General features: G+C 45.9%; 1 protein-coding gene across 1 annotated transcript in view; it reads right to left on the bottom strand.

Annotated features, from left to right (window-relative positions):
• The window catches only part of Dnah6 (dynein axonemal heavy chain 6), a 185,874-nt gene that overhangs the window by 107,163 nt on the left and 55,238 nt on the right, over window positions 1-23,473 (bottom strand). Inside the window, 10 exon segments of the mRNA XM_050130231.1 lie at window positions 3,718-3,825; window positions 4,720-4,868; window positions 8,049-8,216; window positions 11,473-11,610; window positions 16,807-16,968; window positions 17,493-17,648; window positions 17,738-17,863; window positions 21,663-21,773; window positions 21,855-22,019; window positions 23,130-23,349. Coding sequence (XP_049986188.1) covers window positions 3,718-3,825; window positions 4,720-4,868; window positions 8,049-8,216; window positions 11,473-11,610; window positions 16,807-16,968; window positions 17,493-17,648; window positions 17,738-17,863; window positions 21,663-21,773; window positions 21,855-22,019; window positions 23,130-23,349 — 1,503 coding nt within the window.

Genomic DNA, 23,473 nt, shown 5'->3' with positions numbered 1-23,473 from the left:
CTGTCCTGGGCTGTGCAGGATCCATCCTTTGTTCTGAACTCCTGTGTGATCTCATTTCCTGCTCAGCAGACTGGTGGTTTTCCTGCTCAACAGGACTTCCTTCGGGATGGACACTAGGACTCATTTCTGTATGGCCCACAGTGCACGGTAGCACAGTACCACACACATAGCTGGTAAATTTATCAATAGACTTAAAACTGCCATCCCACTGCTTCCCTAAAGTATTACATATGCTTAAGAATATGCGTGGATACAGAGAAAAATCAGATGGAAACTAAAGGAGAAAATTAGTAGGGGCTTTGGCAACCATTTATAGGGTTACTCAATTTAAACTCTTTATATAGGGGAATGTATATATTTCAGAAGTTTCTAGAGTAGTAAGTTTCCATATGGCCTTCTCAAAAGGTCTTTAGTGTTAACTATCCCTACACATTCCTCCCCCTCTATCCTGCTCTCTCCCTCCGACCTCCATGTCATTCTTCCCAATCCATTGTTCTGATTAACCCTTTACACCACTGTGTCCTCTCGCTCCTCCCTTGAAAGTTGCCCACACCAAGGCCCTTTACTAATTTCCAGATGGACCATGCTGCAGTGGGAGGTCACACACCTTGGAGCATATGGGCAACACAAATTGGACTTAGCTCTTTAAAAAACGGGCATAAGCCGGGTGATGGTGGCGCACGCCTTTAATCCCAGCCCTCGGGAGGCAGAGGCAGGCGGATCTCTGTGAGTTCGAGACCAGCCTGGTCTACAGTGCTAGTTCCAGGACAGGCTCCAAAGCCACAGAGAAACCCTGTCTCGAAAAACCAAAAAAAAAAAAAAAACAAAAAAACAAAAAAACGGGCATAAAATTAGGTGGGTAGCACGAGGGAGGTCATCTGGGCGGAGCTGGGGAGGGGGTGAATGTGATTGAAACACTGAAAGAGAACTCCCAAAGATGAATAAATTAGAAAATCAGTATGAGCTCAAAGTGGAGGGAGGGAAGGACTGTGAAAATCCTGAGAAATAGTCGAGAGGGGACATTCCCGTGAAGAAAGAGGCTCAGTCACCATCACACAACAGCACACGGATGTACCGGAGGTGCACACACATGCATGTGGACATGAACAGGTAAGTAAACTCTAGAGGAGCAAAGGAGACTAACAGCAGGGGGATGGGGAGGGCAGAAGGCCACGGGGGGTGTGTTCAATATACAATACAGACTTGCGTGAAAATGTCCTTGTGTCATACAGTGCTGTGTACAGTGCAAATGTCAAAGAAGAAATGTTTAAAGTTAAAATAAAATTATATTTTTATTTTCCAAAACGAAGACATAAAGTGGCAAAAGTACCAGATGGGAGAAAAGGGGGCGACTTTTGCACACTGTGGTGAGGAGCTTTTTCTAAGGAAGACAGAAAGCTTACAACTATGCAAAGTTGGTAAGGTAAAAAGTAAAACCAAATCGTCAAAGAGCAAGCTTCAGCGGGATAGAAGGCTTCATACAACAAACACTTAGAGAATGAGCGACAGCCCGCGCCTGTGGTCCCAGAGCTCAGGGGTTGTGGCAGGAGGATCATAAGTTCAAGGGTAGCTCACGTGGTGTTGCGTATAATTGTGCAGAAGGGATGGATAGAAAGAAAAACACGGGCTGTGTTCCCGTCAGCCTTAGTCACACAATATCCCAAACCCACAAACCAGGAAACGGCAGAAGCGCTGTGCGACGTATGGAGCAGATAACAAAGCAAGCAGAAGAGTGAAACCGATGGCCCCTGGGGAGTGGTGCTTGGTGAAAGGCAAGGAAGGGCTGTTCTCTGGAGGACGCATTTATATATTATTTCATTTAGGAAGGTCTTACACATAGAACTTGGAGAAACACAAAATTAAATGAATTTAAAAAGGATTGATTCAAGCAGTCACGTTCATGTTGAATTCCACGCCTGACTTGTTTTCAGACTAGAAATTTCTCTATGATCAGAAATTTGACAATTTATAAAATGATGCAATTTTGTGACCAATGCGCACGCCTTTCATCCCAGCACTCGGGAGGCAGAGGAAGGCGGATTTCTGTGAGTTCGAGGCCAGCCTGGTCTACAAGAGCTAGTTCTGGGACAGGCACCAAAGCTACAGAGAAACCCTGTCTTGAAAAACAAAAACAAAAAAATGTTTTGAAATACAAAAGGTAATTACAATAATGTTATAAGTTTAGCTCATTTGTTATAAACAGTGCTCATTTCCCCCTTTTTTTTTTTTTGAGACAAGCTTTCTCTGTGTCACAGCCCTGGCTGTCCTGTAACTCACTCTGCCCACCCCTGCCTCCTGAGTGCTGGTGTTAAAGGCACGCGCCAACACCACCTGGACCTATTTCCTTTTCTTTACTTTTGGGTTTTTGAGATAAGGTCTCATGTAGCCCAGGATGGCTTTCGATTCCAGATCTTCCTACCCCTCCCCAGTGGTCGGGTTCACAGGTCAGCGCTGTCACCTGTGGCTGTGATTCTTAAAGGGATGCACACATCTCCAGAAGAGAAATGTATTGGCTTTAAAGAGACAGAAAACCCCGGGAGCCACGTTCTTTCCCTCTCTGTGGCAGTGCCTCCGCCCCAGCCCTGGGAACTTACCTGAACAGGAGAGCGTCATCTGTTAAGAATTTCGGCAAGTTGGAGTCTCGTAGAGCTCTGATGAGGACCACATCTTCGCTTAGGTCTGGGTTCTCTCTTTTTAGAGACCTAAATGCAAGAGAATCATTAAGATGACAGTGAAGGAATGGAAGACAGAATAGAATGTTCTAAAGTTGTAGGTCAGGGACTCCACGGAGACTCCTGCTAAAGACTTGTCTTCCTGTGTGTGTGTTGATTCGCCTCTATCACGGCTCAAGGACAAGTCCATCGTTGGCTATAAAGCCTAGAGGATAGTGACAGGAACACTGTCTCAAATACCCTCCCCTAGCAATCTAGACTGCTCAGGCTGGATTTGGAGCCCGTGGGTTGTATCACAACGGCTCACTTCCCTGGCATTTTTTGTTCCCTCTGTCCAGGATGCCCTGCCTTTCTCTCTTGCATGCTCCTTTAAAAAACATGTCTTTTATTTATTCATTTGNTCAGAAATTTGACAATTTATAAAATGATGCAATTTTGTGACCAATGCGCACGCCTTTCATCCCAGCACTCGGGAGGCAGAGGAAGGCGGATTTCTGGGAGTTCGAGGCCAGCCTGGTCTACAAGAGCTAGTTCTGGGACAGGCACCAAAGCTACAGAGAAACCCTGTCTTGAAAAACAAAAACAAAAAAATGTTTTGAAAAACAAAAGGTAATTACAATAATGTTATAAGTTTAGCTCATTTGTTATAAACAGTGCTCATTTCCCCCTTTTTTTTTTTTTGAGACAAGCTTTCTCTGTGTCACAGCCCTGGCTGTCCTGTAACTCACTCTGCCCACCCCTGCCTCCTGAGTGCTGGTGTTAAAGGCACGCGCCAACACCACCTGGACCTATTTCCTTTTCTTTACTTTTGGGTTTTTGAGATAAGGTCTCATGTAGCCCAGGATGGCTTTCGATTCCAGATCTTCCTACCCCTCCCCAGTGGTCGGGTTCACAGGTCAGCGCTGTCACCTGTGGCTGTGATTCTTAAAGGGATGCACACATCTCCAGAAGAGAAATGTATTGGCTTTAAAGAGACAGAAAACCCCGGGAGCCACGTTCTTTCCCTCTCTGTGGCAGTGCCTCCGCCCCAGCCCTGGGAACTTACCTGAACAGGAGAGCGTCATCTGTTAAGAATTTCGGCAAGTTGGAGTCTCGTAGAGCTCTGATGAGGACCACATCTTCGCTTAGGTCTGGGTTCTCTCTTTTTAGAGACCTAAATGCAAGAGAATCATTAAGATGACAGTGAAGGAATGGAAGACAGAATAGAATGTTCTAAAGTTGTAGGTCAGGGACTCCACGGAGACTCCTGCTAAAGACTTGTCTTCCTGTGTGTGTGTTGATTCGCCTCTATCACGGCTCAAGGACAAGTCCATCGTTGGCTATAAAGCCTAGAGGATAGTGACAGGAACACTGTCTCAAATACCCTCCCCTAGCAATCTAGACTGCTCAGGCTGGATTTGGAGCCCGTGGGTTGTATCACAACGGCTCACTTCCCTGGCATTTTTTGTTCCCTCTGTCCAGGATGCCCTGCCTTTCTCTCTTGCATGCTCCTTTAAAAAACATGTCTTTTATTTATTCATTTGTGTGTGTGTTTCTGCGTGTGTGCACACAGAAACACACACATACACACGAAGGCCAAAAGAGGGCTGTCAGATCCCTTAGAGCTGGAATTACAACTCAGTAATAAGCTACCCAATGTTGGTTCTGAGAATCAAACTCAGCTCCTCTGGACAAGCAGAAAGTGCTTCTACATGTTGAGTCATTTCTCCAACCCTTGTCTGCTCTTATTCTCCCTTCAAAAGCAGCCCAGTTAGCCCCTTCTCTAGAAAGCCGCTGTAGGCTAGTCTGTCTTCTCTGCTGCGAACTTCAGGCAGAGCCCTGTTGTCGCCCTCACCCCGTCATACAGATCGATGACTGTGCATTCCTCCGTCACATCTGTGGGGATGCAGTTGCCTTCTCTGAATGCCAACACTTCTGTCTCCTCAGCACTGAGATTGCAAGCATGCACCATCATGCTCTGCTTTCTTACGTGGCTTCTGAGGAGGCGACATTCGCGGGGCTAGCACTTTACTTTAGGGACTGAGCTATCTCCCTTTGGATTTCTTACCCAGCCATGACCAGTACGGACTTGACAGCTCTCATGCCAAAGTCATAGTGATCCTGCTGGGACAGCTGCTCACTGCAGAGCTTGTACATCTGCGTCATCTTTCTCGCTAGTATCTTACTGGATTCAAAGCCTTCCGAATACAGAATTACCTAGCAGGTAAAATAGAACACTGTGTTTACGTTGTCTTGCCTTCAACATAGTAGCCTGATATGGATGTACTTGACATCTGCCCTAGATATCACACCTTTCTATTGCTTAGTGAGGAGACAACTATCAAAGAACATGGTAGAAACGCGGCCAGCTGCCTCGCACTCCCGCATCAACGTTATCCCTGCTGTACCCGCAACTGTGAGTCAACGCAAACCTTTCTTCCATCAGTTGTTCTTGTCAGACATTTTGTAACAGCATAGAATGAGAAGAGTTTCCTGCGTCCCAGAAGAGTGACAGGGCCGTGAGTAGTGATTCTGCCCGTTCTACAGGCAGTGATGGAGCCCTGGTGACCGCTGGCGTGAGGAGCAGCTGTGTTCAGCTTTTAAAAGTGGTCATACAGAGTTGAACGGTGGTGTAAATTCTGAACACAAAAGCAAGAATCAGTCTCTTTAGACTGAAGAGACCTACTCAGGAGAGATGGAATTACTATTTGCTCCCTATGGTTAAGGCAACTAAGCAAAGGTTTGCAGCCCTTCTCCAGCCTAGAAAGCTGCTGTCTTTACTTATACTTATTTAGTGTGTGTGAGAGAGAGAGAGAGGGGGACGGAGGGAGGGAGGAAGAGAGAGAGAGGGAGGGAGGGAGAGGAGAGAGAGAGAGAGAGAGAGAGAGAGAGAGAGAGAGAGAGAACGTGGTGTGTGGCTGTGCATGTGTCATTGCATGCCTGTGGAAAGCTCAGGGATTGAATTCAGGTTTTCAGGGCGGGAAGTGCCTTTGCCTGCTGAGCCATTTTGCAGCCTAAATCTTTTTCTTCCACAGTAGAGGTAGGAACGGAGTGTTCCTTCTACCCATCACACCAGTGATCTGCCCCAACCACAGCAGGTGAGCTTGGAAGCAGGGCTTGGATCGTGCAGCCCAGCCATTGCCTTCTGTTTTCTTTGCGGCTCTGCTATTGTGGATTTCACACTGTAGGTGATTATGTAAGAAAGGCTACATGGCAGCTCATTTCAAAGGCGCCTCCAGTCAGCTTAAGTGCTGAGACGGATGAACAGGCGGCACAGGAGCCCTGCTAGAGTCTGCCAGGCTGACTTCCCAAGATAAAAGTTTAGAATAGAAAATTAATAGTCAAGTTTGCCTAATGACCCGTAGATGTGACATGTGACAGGGTCATCCACCTGATAAACTAAAACGGTAGAGATAAAGATAAACTCACACGTGATTTTTGTTCAGAATAAGACACATGTAAGAGGCAGATGGAGGACAAAACCTAGATTGTGTGTAGGATCAAGTCCTCGTGATTCCTCAGCCACAGAGGAAAAGGAGGAAGGGGCTTGTGTTAGAGTTTCATCCAGTGTGCCTCCCATCCTAGGTTGCTGCCCAGCTTTGCAAGGTCAGAAAGTGAACAACTTCACTTTCCCTACCAGTGCTCTTATTATGACGTGAGGATCTTTGTCACCATTGAAAGCATTTGCTGATGAGAAGCCTGACTCTTTTCATCTGTGACTCCAACAGGAAGCAAGCCCAGAAGACTGCACTTAGAAATCCCTCCAGTTCAGGGCTGAGCAGCACAACAGTAGGCAAAGTGGGAGCACATGCGGAACGGGTCGCAGACAGAAGGGAGAGCAAAGGTACAGCCTGTCTCAGCTGCCCTCCCACCTCTGTGTCTGCAGCAGACGCAGGGCACCCCTGAATGCTTCAAGCATTATGCTAATTCAGCTTGAAATTCCTCTACTGTTGGTCTGGTCTAGTCGTAATCAATTCCTTTTACTTCAGGTAGAAGATTCTTTAATAATTCAAAAGAATGTATTAGCCGCAGGAGGAACCGGTGCTTTCCGAGAAATTCCATTCTGAAAGGGGAAGTGTCCATCGATATGAAATGCAGCCCAGGGCTCAAGGGAGCTTTTGGAGTTCTGAAAGGAAGCCCTGTATTTTGGTCTTGGCGCCAGACAGATGAGTCTCTGTTCAAATATTTGCTCATATCCGTATGAGCTGTGGGCACTTTGTTGTACATAAAGCATACCTCATTAAAAGTGCTCTGAGAAACATGTGAAACGTATACACATGGAGTCTTAGCTAGGATGAAAGAATAAAAGCATTCAAATAAAAGGATTCCTTGGTAGATGTAGAAACATTTATCAATCACAAATAATTAATCTATTAATGATTATTGCCTTAAACTGTTATAGACTACAAACGAACCCCCTTCTCCATAATCGAGTGATTATGAATATTCAAGTGACACAGCTTTGACTCAACACTTCTTCCTAATTTTGTCTTTTTTTGAGATAAAGTCTCACTATATCACCCAAGCTGGTTTGAACTCACAGTAATCCTTCCGTTTTTTAGCCTTCTGAGGATTGGGATTAGAGGCACGAGGCAACAGACTGGGCTCCAACACTTCTTGGCTCTAATTAAATTTACATCCAAAGAGAAGTGGGGGATAATGCTGTCTTTTTAGAACAAATCCCGACACTCAAATTCTTAGAGATGAACTGATTAAAGCCCAGTAAGTAGGTTAATCAAATATGTTGCCTCACTCCGTGTTTAGGAGTCTGCTAGATTCTGTGAACCAGCTGGGGAATTCTGGATGCTAGAAGTAAGACTGAAAACCAAGTGAACACGTAGAATGAGACATTCTCTTTTTGCGCAAATTTGCACTCAGTGTGAGTAATAGCGAACAGCCACGGCTTGGGTGCTTAGAAAGCGAGACATTGAGGCTGAACTGTCAACTTGTCACAATCTAGAATTGCCTGCAAGAGATTCTGAATGACAGATTGCCTCCATCGGGCTGGCCTGTGGTTATATCTATGGGGGATTGTCTTCGCTGTCCATTGTGGGCAGCAGCATCCCCTGGGCCTGGGTCCTGGATCATGGAAGTGTATAAGTGAGCTGAGAACAAGTAAGCAAGCATGCATTCCTTTCTCTGTGTTCTTGACTGTGATGTGACTGGCTGCTTTAAGTTCACGCCCGCTTTTCTTACCAGCTTTGGTGGACTGCGATCTGGAATTAAGACTCAAAATGAATCCTTTCTCTCCTAAGTTGCTTTTGGTCAAGGCATTTCATAATAATCAAAAAGAAGAAACTAGGAAATAAAAGGAGCCTCTGTCTTGAGAGAATTAGATGACAAATAAGATAAACCATGCTTAATTAAAACCCTGCTTTGTTACAGTCTGAAGCTCACCTCTGCGATCAGCGCGTAATTGGGAACCATCATGGCGAATGGTCTGAACAGGGCTTTCAGGTTGTCCGGCAGTTCCGTTCTGCCAGCGTAGCCGGGGTTCATGGTGATGAAAGCGGCACAGGTCATGACGAGCTTGATTTCCCGGCCCTCAAACATGAATCTGGACAGCTGTGCAAAGAGAAGGTCTAAGAAACGAGCACTTGTCTGAGCGTTTGTAAATTCGTTCACACAATCATTTCTGGGATCAGAGACTCACTTAAAGGGAGCATCCAAGCAGAGCCCGCCGGGTCCTGTTGTGGGGTGAGGGAAGCTTTCTCTAGACTATGCCTACTTCCGGTCTCTTCTGGGTCCTGTGTCCACTGCTCTTCCCTTCCCTGCCTCGTCCTGTCCAAGCCGTGTGCTCCTACCTGAGCAAGTCCTGAACGCTTCCGGTCTCAACATCCGCTGAGACTCTTCAGCTTACCTTCGACCGCTTGGTTGAGCAGCCCGTTCCACTCTGTCTTGCTGGTCTCCCCGGGGAAATCACAGTCTGGGTTAAGCCTACGAGTGGTGTGGCCTGTCTGTGACTGCACTACCCTCACTTGCCCTTAACAGTAGAGGATTGCTGAGCACCTGTGGAAGGCCGAGCCAGGGTGAGCCAGGGAGACACAGAGTTGAAGGGTGCTCATGCTTGAGCCCTGCTGTGTGCACTCAGGCCCAGACTGGGACCACCCCATGTAGCAAATGTGACAGTCTTGGTGGTGGTGTGGTGGAGGTGGTGGTGGTTGTGGACGTGGTGTGGTGGGTGTGTGGTAGTGGTGGAGTGATGTGGTGTGGTGTGGTGGTGGTAGCATGGTGTGGTGTGGTGGTCTAGTGTGGCGGTGTGGTGGGTTGTTGGTTGTGTGGTGTGGTGGTGTGGTGTGGTGGTGGTCTGGTGGTATGTGTGCATACGAAAGCCATGCTGGGAACAGAGAGGCATCTGGAGATCTGGTGCACACGGTATAGGGGTGTGGGGATGGTTGATGGGGTGGTATGTGGAGGGTGGAAGGGCATTTTAGGTTGATGATTGGGCAGCTTTCAGGTGGGAAGAATAAGAACAAGAAAGAGCATTGCACATTCGGGGAACAAGAGAAACCTACTTAGCTAAAGTGGGACAAAGTTCAGAGCAAAGCGTAGGTGGGCCTGACGCTGTGGACTGTCCCCACCGGCTCTTCCCAGCTGGTGGTGCTGTTTCAGAAGGCATGGGAGCTTTGAGCATTAGCGGAAGTGGGTCACTAGAGGTCGGCCTTGAGGTCATGTAGCCGGGCCCACTTCCTGTCTGCTATTTCCTGACTGACCAGTTAGTTACCTCACACTCCTATCCCCATGCCTTCATCACCAAGTCTTAGCCTCTAAGCCTTTATGCCGTCCCTTCTCCTCCAGGAAAGGACTGTATCACCTCTAAGTCACAACCACCCGCTTTTCCCTCAAGTTGCTCTCGGTGGGCAGTTTTCATGGCAATGAGGAAAGCAACAGGTACACTGGGCTCCCAGTACCCAGAGTCTTGTAGTCTGAGTTGAAGAGCTTCTCGTTTGTCTCCCGGCTTGTGAGAAGCAAAGAAGAGTGACGGAGTAGAGGTGACTGTGGAGAGTTCGGGCCAACTACAGACTGGGGAGACCAGAGCCAGAACCTGAGAAGTACATGTATGGATGAGGGTCTCCCCGCAGGTGCAGTTCTTACCTTCTAGGAACAGTTTAGACTCTAGGCTGAAGGTAAAGAGACAAAATAGAGCTGATGCTAAGATTCCGAGTCAGGACAGTGAGCGAGGGTGCTGTCCGAGGCCTGAGACTATGGGGGCAGACCAGGGTGGGGTTGGGCCCTGTGTCATTGCCTGGGAAGAAAACGCTGAGTGACCTGGCTGCTGTGGAACGGATGCTTTCACTGCTCAAGACTCTACACTTAGGTTTGAATTTCTTCATTGGTCCTAGGGGCTTAGCCCGCTCCGACTACCTGGCTGCCGTCCAGCTGCGAATGCTCCAGCCCACCTCCATCCTGTCGGGTTCATGACCCTTTGCTTTCCAGACTCGCTCTTGCAAGATGGAAATGATTTGCAAATTCTTTCTAGAAATCTTCACATTTAACCCACACCTTTGCAGAGTAGGTGTGTTTAGTAGAAGCAGGACAGAATGGAGGGGTCGCTTGGATTCCAGTGTGTATCTCAGTTCTGCGGCATCCGTAGAAATAATTTTTGACTTCTTTGAATCGTTTTCACCTGTAATCATCTCCTCCTTCACAAAGGTTAATGAAAACACAAAAGCACCATAGAGATTCACTGACTTAGCCACTCACTGGAAGTCCAGTCCCTACTTCCTTTTTTTCTATAATTTGCTACTTTGCAGAAGTCATAAAAATCCTTAACATTTTTTTAAATTAAAATATCTTGCCCTGTTTCCTGTATGGTTGTCTTGTCTGTCATCATCCCCAGGACTCTGAGAAGGTCATAGGCATGTGCAGGTGCAGGCTTGAAGTCTTGTCGGAGGGGACTGCAAAGGAACAGATCCTATGCTCACCTACGACAGAGGACAGAAGCTGGAGAGGGTGATCTCCTGGGCTTTCCACACTGGACTTAATAACTCCTTACCAGGGCACCTTTCAACAGTGATTGGCTCCTGAGCTGGGGTGAATCCAAAGATCCCCAGCTTTGCAATATGAACCTTACTGATGGGGAACAAGGAAGTCTGGTCGTCTTCTGGAAGGGGTTTAGGGAGGAATTAAGAGACTTGGGGCAGTTAATTCCCTGAAAGGAAAGAGGAAGATTCTGGTTTATGGAGGCTAAATTGTGCTGCTCTTTGGTGACCAAACCTAGAAGGCTCTTCCTTCACAGCCATCACCTGCCCAACACGAAAGTCCTTCTTCAGCAGTGACTCATGTGGGGGATGCTAAGTAGCAGGCTCGCTCAGAATCTCTATTTGGTCCTCAGATTATCCCTTTCAGTGGGCTCTGAAAAGCTCACCTGAAGAGGTGTGGACTCCTTGAGCCTCTCAGGTTTTCTCTGCTATTTTCTCACCAACACTAGGTTGGCCCTGGAAGTCATGAAGAAAGTTATGGGGCCCAGAAAAAATGGAACTCAAGAAGCATCAGGTAAGTAAATGTCAAAAGTAAGGAGGAGAAAAGTGAGGAAGAAAGTGTGTGTGTGTGTATATGTGTGTGTGTATGTGTGTGTATACCTTGGGGGTGGGAAGGAGGGTTTCGTGAGCTCAGACACTCGTTCTCACAGTCTCTGTATGCCCAGCACAGCATCTGTTTCTTCATTTTGCTTAGATCAGGGCTGCACCTACCCCAGTCAGCCCTGTTGCTATGGCATTCCCTGATTACACTGGACGATGTCCTTCCCAAGGCACTGCTTGCTGAATTAGAGAGCGGCTTGAGAAAGCTGCACTGATAGCCAGCCGCCCGGACATCTCACCTTTGCAGCCTTGGCATTCCTGATGGTGATGAGTTGCTGGGCAATGACTGACAAGACTTCAATGTCAATTCGGTTGAATTCGTCAAAGCAGCACCAGGCCCCTGACTGCGCCAAGCCACTGAAGAAGCGCCCCATCATCTGAAATGCAAGCAGAGCTAATCAGCTTCTGGCTGCACTGCTGGTCTCCTCTAAGGTGTACAATGTGGAGCGGAGACACAGAGGAAAGGAGGGCGGCCTCTGGAGCGTGGTTACTGTTGGTGTTCTAGTAACGATGCGCATTACATACCAGAAGCAAGCACACTTCTACAAGAGGACATAGCCTTTTGCTTCTCTTTAATGGTTTGAATCCAAGTTTTCTCTTAAATAAAATGATAATGTGTACCATATGTCCTTGGGGAATTTTTATTCATAACCTTCACTTATCTATGGCAAATACTTACAGGTTCTTAAAAAGTGTAACTCACGGAAGAGACAAACTTGAGGGTTTTAAAGAGGCCTTGGGGAATTTCACTAGTGGGGTTTCTGTTGTCTCTGAAAGGTGCCCACTGTGGCAGGCAGGGCATGAGCGCCCACAAGCAGAGGCACCGCTGCACTGGGGGTAGGCCTTGATTTCATCTTTTTTTTTTTTTTAAAGATCTATTTATTTACTTATTTATTTTGCTTTTTTTGAGAAAGAGTTTCTTTGTGTAACAGTTCTGGCTGTCCTGGAACTCACTCTGTAGATCAGGCTGGCCTCGACCTCACAGAGATCCACCTGCCTCTGCCTCCTGAGTGCTGGGATTAAAGGCATGCACGAGAGAATCTTCTCTGCATATACGTATGTGCACCCTGTGGGTGCAGTGTCCACTGAAGCCAGAAGAGGGCGTTGGATCCCTTAGAATAGTTAGGAGCCACCATGTGACAGCCAGGAACTGAACCTAGAGCTTGCAAGAGCTTCTATTGCTCTTATCTCCTGAGCTGAGCTGGCTTTCCAGCCCCTGCTGATTTATTCTATAGCAGAATCCTTATGGTGAATGAAAATGATTGTAATTGTGCCATCAAAAGTGTACAATGTCTTTGAAGACTGGATTTTTTGGTTGCTATTCCTTTACAGTATGTGTGTTTCTAAGAACCGAAGCGATGCACTTTCTGTCTCAAGGTCAAGTGAGCTGGACAGTGACCATTCTTCCTCCTGTTCCAGCAAGCATAGGTTCATATGGGTATTTCTTCATTTGTATGTCTGTACTCATACCTGATCCCACGTGACAAAATCATGATGTAAAGGGGAAAATAATGACAGGAAAAAATTTTGGGGAAAAATTGCCAGTAGATGATAAAACATTGAAACCGATCCTATAATTGAGAAAAGTGTAGCCCAAGGTAGAAAACAATTGGGCCTTCTTCAATGGGGCCTTCGAGAATTTCTAAACATCAGGCCATGCAGGACAGTAATGGTTCCTTATCTATCGGACTTTCCTTCTCTTCTACATGGGAAACACAGGGTTGTTGAGATTTCAATGCCGACTTTTCCCACATCAGATTAAAATGCCAGAACCTCACTGTAGACAAAGGAGGTCGATTTAAGGGAGATACGAGATTATGGGAGACAAGGACATTGGTGCTGTGGACAGGAAAGCAGAGACACGGAAAGAAAGATGATTCCAGATCTTTCAATTCAGTTGTTGATAACCCAGTAATAATAAAAGATGGTCTCCTTAGGAACGAAAGCAACTGAAACGTGAACACTTTAAAAATAAAATCCTTAGTCACTCTTGGCCGAGGAGGACTGTGGGAGTTTGAAATCCAGCTCTCACATGGTTTGTCTGTATCAAAAGTCCAGATGCAAAGACTGGTCGGGCCTCATCCAAACCGCATCTTGGTATGATACATTGGCCTGGAATGCAAAACTTTCTGCCTGCCTGTTGGGGCGGTTCCAACTAGTGATCTTAAGAAAGGATGCTTCACCAGGATGTGGTGGCACACACCTTTAGTCTCAGTACTTGGGGGGCAGAGGCAGGCAGATATCTGTGAGTTTGAGGCCAGCCTGATCTACAAAGTCAGCTCCAGAAGAGCCAGGGCTACACAGAAAAACCCTGTCTTGAAACACTTAAAAAATAAAAAGGATGCTTCTCGTGATCAACAAATATTTTGCAAGTCAGGCAGATTCTTAGGTGTGTGTGTGTGTGTGGACGTATGTGCACATGTGTGCAGGTACCTATAGAGGCCAGAAGAGGGCATAGGATCCCCACAGAGCTAGATTTACAAGTGGTTGTGAGCTGTGCAACACGGGTTCTTAGAACTGAACTCAGGTACTCTGCAATAGCAGTACACAGTTGTAAGTACTGATCCATTTCTCCAGCACCTTTCAGTATAAGTGAAGGAGAAGGCAAAGCCCAGGAGCCAAAGGTAGACAAGGAATCCATCAATAAGCAAACACAGTTGCATTTATCACTTGTCCCAACAAGGGAGAAACCACACTTGGTGAAGTGAGCCCTGAGGAAATCATGGGTTGTAGAACACGAGGAAAGGGGGTGAAGTAGTGGTCCGGCTTGGCCCAGGAGATTTCAGGAAAGGCTCAACGAAGAAGGGTTTTGTACTGTACCTAAGTAGATACACATACAATATTTAAAGATGTATTTACTTTTAAACATCGTTATCTTATTTCATGTGCATGGGTGTTTTGCCTGCATGTATGTCTACGCGGCACTTGTGGGCCTAATACCCACAGAGGCTGGAAGAGGAAGTTAGCTCTCCTAGACGTGGAGTCACAGAAGCTTGTGAGCTACTATATGAGTGCTGGCAACTGAACCTGTGTCCTCCGGGAAAGCAGTCAGTACTCTTAGCCACTGAGCCATCTCTGAAACCCCAATTTAAAATTTTTATTTATGTATGTGTGTCTCTCTGTGTGTGCACATGAATGTGCAGGTGCCTGCGAAGGCCAGAAGAGGACTGTCAACCCCTGGAGCTAGAGTTTCAGGTGGTTGTGAGCTGGCCAATGTGAGTGCTGGGAATCCATCTCAGGTCTTCTACAAGAACAGCAAGCACTGCTGAGCCATCTCTCGAGCCCCTGCTCTGTATATCAACAAATTGCAATAGTCTGGCTCCAAGGATCAAACATATATGATGTTACACTCTAGAAGCTAGAAATCAGAGATCTGGGTGTTGATAAACCATGCTTAGCCTGCAGATTTTAGTACTGGCAGGCGATCTACCATTTCCCGGCTCACACTGCGCCACTCCAACCTCTGCTTCTAGTGTGTCTTTTCACATAATTTCCTCTTCTATTTAGGTGACTGTACTCTCATTTCCTTCTTCTTAGAAGGGCATTGGTTACTACATTAGGCTCATTCAGTTTTAGCATTGTCTTATCTATTAGTAAAGATTCTATCCCTAAACCAGGTAGCCAGATGTCAGGACTTGACTATCTTTTGAGGAAGGAGACACACAAACAAGAGAGCAGGGGCAATTCTGCAGTGAGTCTCATGATATTGCCAATCTAGGTAGCAGGAGAAAGGAAAGCTGCCTGAAGCTTTGCTGAAGATGCAGCAGTTACTAGGTTAGCTGGGAGAGGGGGGGTGCTCAGTCATGTTGGGGTTCAGATGGAGTGTTTATGTCTCTTCTCATAAACAATTATGGTATGTTTTCTTTGTCTTACTCCATTGTGGGTAACAAATTACTCACTCTGATGTTCATGGTTTGTGAAATTGTGGTCAACTGGAAAAGCAAATAGAATCGAATATCTCATCTATTTTAATAGAAGATCACTGGGCAGTTTGTACATACAAAGGTTTTGAAAACACTGTCCCAGAGGAGGTAAAGAAAGAGACTATTCATTGCTTGACATAGCTCTCGCCTTTGAAGGGTAGGTGGCGACTTCTCTGTGGCAGTGCTTGTCTGGGGTCTAATTATGCCCTCAGATTCTGCAAAGAGCCGTCTTAGCATGAGTACTATGTGAGGCACTGACATTTTACATTCAATTTCCAGACAAAACAGAGACAAGCATTGAATAATGTGCAAATGTCACAAACTGTGACAGAATGGAAGGTAGGAGGCTGGAAGACAGTGTCTCAAAAAGCCTTACTTAGTGAATTTATAGTCTTCAAAGTTTCTAACAATAGAGACATAAATATGTACATTTTTTTTATTTTCTTAACACCCACCAGAAGAACTAAGAAGCCAGCATGGATCTCTGCAAGTACCAAGGTATCTTTCAGGGTGTCTGTGATGTCTAAGCGCTTCCCAATTGTACTAAAGCGCTATCTGTCTTTCCCAGTCAACTACCTGAGAAAATTATTAAAATATTCCTCTTTTCAGCATACAGTTCTATCAGAGACTAGAGTCTATTCAGACAGTTCAACCAAAGCCATAAGCCTCAAGGGATTAAATACAAAATAAAATATGAAAATCTAGCTGCCATTCATTTTCCCAATCACCAAAGATTTAAAAAGACATAAATAACCTGTAAGCTTTTTGCTTGTAAAGTTTTTTTTTCCACAAAATGGATGTTTATGTTAACATCATTATTGGTATTTTACGTCAAATAGATATATAAAATACATTATCTTTAATTTCTAGCAAGTGAAATACCACTGGCTACAGTTTATCTTGATAATTTTTAACATATAAAGGGAGCCCAGGACCAAATGTACTGAAAACTTTTCCTTTAATTCTCCCTCCTCCCATGTACTTCAGTTCCTTGAAGGCTGCTTCTATCTTTGGTGGTGTGGGAAAATCAAATTCACTAGGCAAGCATTTCAGTAGTGAGCCTTCAAACTTCTCACTATGTATCAGTGTCTCTCGATGGCCCATCTTCTTTTAAAAAGTTAGATTTTACTCTTCTGTCGTCCCTGAATGCATTCTAGCCTATATGACTTTTACTCTACTTACTTATGGTTAGATTTAAGAGATTGTTTTATTGTGTGTGTGTGTGTGTGTGTGTGTGTGTGTGTGTGTGTGAACACTCAGTGTCCTGGTAGCCAGAAGGGGGTGTCAGATACCCTGAAGCTAGAGTTAAGGAGGGTTGTGAACCACCTCACGTGGGTGCTAGGAACGGAACTCAGGTTTTCTGCAGGTGCACCAAGCACTCTTAACTGCTGAACCATCTTTCTAGCCACCCCTACCTGCCCTGTATAGATCTTCTTTTTAAAAATTCGCTTTTTGACATGTCTCCCCTGCATTGATTCTTACCCAGACGGCCCAGCCCACCACATGCTGACGTGCTCTGCTCATCCTATTTTAATACCATTTTCTTCTCTGTTCGCTATCATCTGTCTCCTTGTTTTAATTCATGTTGCAAACAATGAAAACTGATGAAAGCATTCAATATTTGTATCAGATTAAAAATGACAACCACACCTTGTAGTCCAAACCATCAGAGCAGTTGAAGACCACACACTGGATGGCTAGAGCTTTTGCTAGGTCTTTGGTGGTCTCTGTTTTCCCAGTGCCAGCAGGCCCGGCAGGTGCGCCTCCGAGATCCAGCTGCAAAGCCCCCATAAGGCAAAGATAGCAACGATCCTGAAAAAATCAATCAATTGTCATCATTGAAAAGAAGTGACTTTATTTACAAATTCATAGGTCTAATTGATTTATTTAATAGAAGTGTGTGTGTGTGTGTGTGTGTGTGCACTCACATGTATGTGGGATAGTCATGTAGGTGCGTGTGTGCATCAGTGGTCAGCACTAGGTAAATTCCTCAATCCCTCTCCACTCCAGGTCTCTCACTGGTTTGGTTAGGCTGGCTGGACAGTGATCTGCAGGGATCTTCCTGTTTCGGCCTCCACAGCACTGTGCTTGCAGCACATGCCCCCATGCCCAGCTTCTTATATAGGTGCCAGGGATCTGAACTTAAGTCTATGCTTGCATGGCTAGCACTTTCCAGAAGGAAGCATCTCCCTGGCCCTGAAAAACTTTAACTGTGCCCACAGACACAGGCACAAAAATCAGACAAGGCCACTCTCTGTCTTATAGAGATGCAGCAATGTTGAGTACTTCCCACGCTGTTTGTATGAAAAGGCGATCAATAATGATCAATAACGTACCGTGAGAGGAGTGATGACCAGTCTTGGGCATGCTCCCAAATACTCGTAGCCGTAGGTGTACTGGGAGAGTGCCATCCTAGCCACACAGTTATCCAGGTCTATATCCCAATAATAGCGCAGTTGTCGCTGCCAGTCAAAGGAGTCGGCTGAGTCTACCTACAGCAGTGATAGGAATGGTGGCTGTGTCAGACACACACATGGAATCCGCAGATTGCCGTGCCATTTTCCATTAATGAAACATTTACCTTGGTTTGAACCAGCTCAGTAACTATATCTCTCGCATGCACATCAATGGTAATCAATGCAGTTATGATGTTTCTGTGCAGCCTAGGAAGAGAGCCTCGAACTAGTGCAGCCAGGGCGTTCAATCTCTGCGAGTTAAAGAATTATTGCAGTAAATGCTCAACATCAGCTTGCAATATGTATTTCCATTATTAAATATAGAGTAGATATTTTCTAAAAAAAAAAACCTAACTAGAAAACTTTATAATTCTATGACAAAGTAATACAATGTCTTATTTAATTTTTATAAGACTTCTATGAAGTACAGACTATCTGCACACCATTTTTGCAGTTAAGCAAACTGATAATCAGAGAAGGCCAATAACTGGATGGCTATGGCAGAGCCTTGAAAGAGTAAAATCAGACCTTGGTGGATATGCTTCTTAAAAACCCTTGATACATGATTAAGTCTCTGGCTGGGGAGTAGACTGCTCTACCTGGAAATTCACCAGATATGGTGCATGCGCATGCCTTTAATCCTAGCACTCAAAGGCAAAAGCTGGTGTATCTCTGTGGGGGGCTAGCCTGGCCTACAAGGAGGTCCAGGTCATTCTGATGAGGCTTCTCGTTTGTAGTTTTCCACTAATAACAATAAAAGAGCATTGCAGAGCACTTTAACCAGACCAGTGACTAAATAAATTCAAATCCTTTAGCTCCCTATTTACCCCAGACCACCACATCCTTATCTAAGTCGTACGGCGCCTCTGAGGGTCTTATACTTCTGGGTTGGGTTTTCCTCTGTTATGCCGAGGTCAGGGGCCGTGTCTGCAGATGGCTGGGGGACTTTCTCTGGGGATCCACTTCTAGGACTCTGGAGAGAGAATCCCACTGACAGTCTCCTGTGGTGTTTCTGCTTCCCTTTCCCTGTTCTGTCTCTGTCTCAGGGGTGAATCTTTAGAAAACGCACTGGCACTTGGAAGACCAGTTAAGTCTGGAGCTGAAGATCAGGCCTAGGTCCATGTTGGAAATACAGCTGACAGATATCGTATCTTTGGTGTCTAGATCGTGTTTCCACTCTGTTGTCTCATTTTCTGGGAAAGGCTTTTTAACTGAGTACAGTCCCATTGTCTGGTTTTGCTTTGGCTGTCATAACCAGAATACCAGTGTGAAGGAAAATGTCATGGCACCTTTTGGCTTTCAGTCATATGTTTAAATCTTCCCCAAATCTACTTTGAATATACGTGGCATAAGACAACAATAAGAAAATACCAAATGGCTCAAATTTAAAGGTAGGATAATGACTTGAATAGTACTTTTCTAAAGCAGAGATACCGACTGTCCAGGATCTATATCTGTATCTATATATGCACATATGATGCTGAATATCTGTAGTCACCAGGCATGTTATTATCAAAACCTCAATGAAAGAAAAATGAAATTATAATATTTTCTAACACATGCTCTCCTCATTTTTTACCTGAGAAGTTTCTCTTTGTGTCAGCAGTGAGTACTAAGATTCATGGCTGTTCAAGATGCTAAAGGTGTCCTGGTTTGCTTTTTATTGTTGAGATGAACACCATGACAAAAAAATCAGCTTGGGAGCAAAGGGTTTGTTTCTGCTTACAAGTTACAGTCTACCACCTTGGGAAGCCAAGGCAGGAGCTGAAGGTAGGAACTGAAGCAGAGGCCATGAGGAATGCTGCTTACTGGCTTGCTCTCCGTTGCTTTCTCAGTTTGCTTTCTTGTATACTAGGACCACTTGCCCGAGGATGGTACTGCCTACATTGGACTGATTCCTCCCACAGCAATCAAGAAATCCCCCACAGACCTGCTCACAGGTCAATCTTATAGAGGCGATTTCTACAATACTGCTACCACATCTTCTCAGGTGACTCCAGCGCTCCAGTGTAAGGTGACAAAAGCAAAACCCAAAAACCTAGCACAGAGAGTAAATGAGGGCTGAATGTTCAGCCTTAAGTAAGACATTGACAGTACCCTCCCTAGGCACACGGGACGTAACAGAAGAGGGAGCAGAAGCAAGCAAGAAGCAGAAGATGGGGAGAAGGGCTGGGACATGCCATCTTCAGAGCGTGGCATGGCCATCACATGACCCCATAGCAGCCGCAGCTGTCTGCGCTGGGCCTGCCTGCACGAGCCTGGGCCTGTCAACAGCCAATCGTGAACCAAGGAGGGGCTCATGGGGGTCTGCCCCTCCTTGCCCAACTATTGGCTACTGATGGAATCTGAGAGGAAAGTCATTGCCTTCACAGTGTAACCAGTGGCGAGTCCACCAGGTTCCAATGAACAGTTCCAAACCTGAGGCCACATAGGTGATCTTGATTAAAAATCAGTGTGTCACGGGACAAAACAAAAAGATACAAACGTGAGGAAGGGACCTCTAAAGAGGATGATGGAAATAAAAAGCATAGGAGACCCGCAAGGGAGGGTAGCAGTGAGAAAAAGTAAATCCCACTATGTACATGTATGAACTTGTCAAAAGAATAAATATTGCAAAACCACAATGTGATGTAATCTCAAGCCCATTGTCAAAAAAAAAAAAAAAAGATAACAAGTACTGGCAAGGACACGGAGCTAGAGATAGGGATCTCTGGATGCTGCTGGTAGGAATATGATGTTAGGACATGCAGATGGGACATTGTGCAGAGGTTTCTCAAAAAAAAAATCCCTGCGATTAGAATTGCCATTTGATTGAGTAACCCCACTTCTGATCATATAAATCAAAGACCTGAAATCAGAGTCTTAAGGAGCATTATTTACCGCTGTCAGCACGAAGAAACAACCTAAAAACCCACCAGATTTCTTTGGATAAAGAAAATGTGTCCTGTGCACCCAATGGACTAGCATTCAGCCAGAAAAGGAAGGGAATCCTGTCACAGGTGACAATGTCAATTAATTGGGTGGATAGTGAGTGGACATTAAGTTTAAAATAATAATCCAGCCACAGGTGTGAGGTGTTTATCACACTGATAAAAGTAGAGAAGAGTGGTGGTGGCCAGGGCTGGGGAGGGAGGTTTTGCTGTTCAGTAGACATGAAGCTGCAGCGTTAGGTAAGATGAATCGGTCCTAGAGATCTGCTGCACAGCACCGTGCCTGTTGCTACAAATACTGCAGTGTGCATTTACAATGCTGTTTTCACTGTGTGTGTGTGTGTGTGTGTGTGTGTGCGCATGCGCGCGTGTGTGTGTGTGTGTGTGTGTGTGTGTGTGTGTGTGTGTGAAGTCTCGCATGCATGCAGAGAAGGACAGACGGGGCTTTCCACTATTGCATTGTCTTACTGCCTTAAGAACATACCTCACTGAAACTGACATTTGCTGTTTAAGTGAGGCTGGCTAGCTTACCACTAAGTTCCCAGGATCTGCTTGTCTCTACCCCACAACACTGTGGTTTCAGGCATGCATGACAATACTGGCTTCACTTAAGAATTTTTAATAAAAATATAAAGTTTTGTGAGAGGCTTCCTAATAGTTGCCTTTTTATTGCTGTGATAAAAACATCATAACCAAGGCAATTTTACAGAAGGAAGGGATGGTTTGGGCTTACAGTTCCAGAGGGATAAGAGTCCATGATGGCAGAGCGGAGGTATAATGGCTAAAGCAGGAAGATGAGGGCTCCTACCTTCAATCCAAAGGCATGAAAGAGAGATCACACTTGGAATAGCATGAGGTTTTGAAACCTCAAAGCCCAACCCTAGTGACATACTTCCTCCAACAAGGCCACACCTTTAAGCCTCCCCAAATAGTGCCATCATTGGGTCCACATACTCAAATTCTGAAACTATGGGGGATATCTCATTCAAAGCCCCACACCGATCCTCTTAAACACAATCATGTCTAAACATTTGCGGGTCATCATAAAGAACCCTATGTTTCCGCTCATCTTGCCATCTCGTATGGCAGCTGTACAATGCCTCTCTGATAAAGAACTTACCTCAAAATTGACCTTTTCAAACTCTTCCAGGGCCTCTAGGTGGCTCCCTTCGCATTCTAGACCCTCGGTCAGATCCCGGCACCACATGATCTGAGAGATGGTCAGGATCACCTGCGACAAAACGTCCCCTTAGGCTCGTGCTCCATGGCGCCAACGTGGGCCCCAGAAAGAGAAACTTAACAAGAGTGTTACTTGGGAAGGGTGGCCAGCAGTCACCCACTCTGTCCTGGGCTTCCCCTGGTAGTCAGCGATGGCAGCCTTGCACAGGCGGCGGAGGGACGTGAACATGGCTTCCTCCACCTTGCCGAGCCATTCTTCCACATTGCCTCTCGCTTTGAGGCCCTTCCCCAGGCCGACCTATGAGGCAATTAGGACGGTAAGAAAGTGTCTTGGGTGGGACCTGTGGGCTGTCTACATGTTGTATGTCTGTAACAGAACCCTGAGCTCTGCAAACTCAGAGGCCTTTGGCATTGGGTCACATCCCTCTCCTCCCCCCTGCCCCCAACTTTGCTGCCTTCTAGCACAAGCATGCTTTTGAGGCAAGCTTCTAGAAAGAGGACTTCCCACAGGCTCTGGGACTTCTTCAACCATTTCCCTTTTCATAGCTCTGTGACCTGAAGTTTACCCCCAAACACTCCTGTAAGCCTGTTCCCCACAGTCACCTGTCTCCACATCTGAAAGGTCTGATCTACATCTTTCCAGCACTTCTTCTGCTTCTTCCTCTGACTTCAGTCACTTGGGCATCTGCTTGTTTGAGATTCCTTTAACCATTTTTTTCACCTTCCTTTGAAATTTCATGTTTTTTTCAATGTTCTGTCCTTAACCCTCTCATTTCTTTCCTTCTGCACCAGCAATGATACATGCACACATGTGTGCGTCTATATATGTGTGTGTGCACGCATGTGTGTATCCTGTCCTGTCAGCCAGTTCTTCAGTCTGCTGATACCTTCACTCTCTCCATATGAAAGGACTACACTACACAGCACCGGAGGAGCTGCAGTAACAAACTCTCACAGAGCTCAGGGGGTGCCACATGAAGTCATTTACGTAAAGTGACTGCTGGAAGTCCCTGTCACCCGGCGAGGAGGGTGCTATTACTCATGCTATCCTGTGGAAGCGATTAGAGGGTGGTGGGTCTTCATCCAGGTGGCCCGGCAAAGTCCTGGCACTCTGGGCCAGACACTGTTCCTCTTTGCAGAGCTGACTAAAATGTGATGGCATCTCTCCACTTCATTCTCCAAGCCTGCCATTGTGATTATCGTGGCTACTTCTAGCTGCTCGATGATTTCTCCATTAGATATCCAGATCTTTGAGGGTCAGAGTTTTATCTCAGTTTTATCTATTTTCAAAAGTGCTAGGCTAGCAGAGTCCCTGGCAAGCCTAGGATGAGAATGAGCAGCCTCAACCCCAGTCCCAGACACGTGACCAAGGTTATCCATGAAGAACTATTAAGCCAAAGCCCCTTACCCTCTCTCCCTCAGGCGACAGCATTGCCAAAATATCATTGGTGAAGACCCTTTCTGGCTCAGTATCCATGCCGGGAATTTTCCCTTCTGTCGGAGGCATGAGCGCAAACTCGAGCTTTGAAATGGAGTCGAAGCATTTCCTTAGGTGAGGCTGCACGGCTTGTGGATTTCGTGTCTGGGCCAAAATCTCCAGGAGCTCGTCATTTGACAGGAAGTAAAACCTGTCGAGTTAAAGAGACACCCGGTGCAAATCGTGACTTGACGCTGACGTCAGCCTTGGGTAGACATAAAAGGTGAGATCCCGCACACCTGCCCCGGGCACTGATGCCCTGAGTCTCTAACCAC

This window comes from Alexandromys fortis, unplaced genomic scaffold, assembly GCF_014885135.2.
Source record: "Alexandromys fortis isolate MF-2015 unplaced genomic scaffold, M_Fortis_MF-2015_v1.1 scaffold_336, whole genome shotgun sequence".
In the NCBI taxonomy this organism is placed as follows: Eukaryota; Metazoa; Chordata; class Mammalia; order Rodentia; family Cricetidae; genus Alexandromys; species Alexandromys fortis.
Note: the sequence above shows the minus strand (reverse complement) of the source record. Positions and strands in the feature narration are given on the sequence as shown.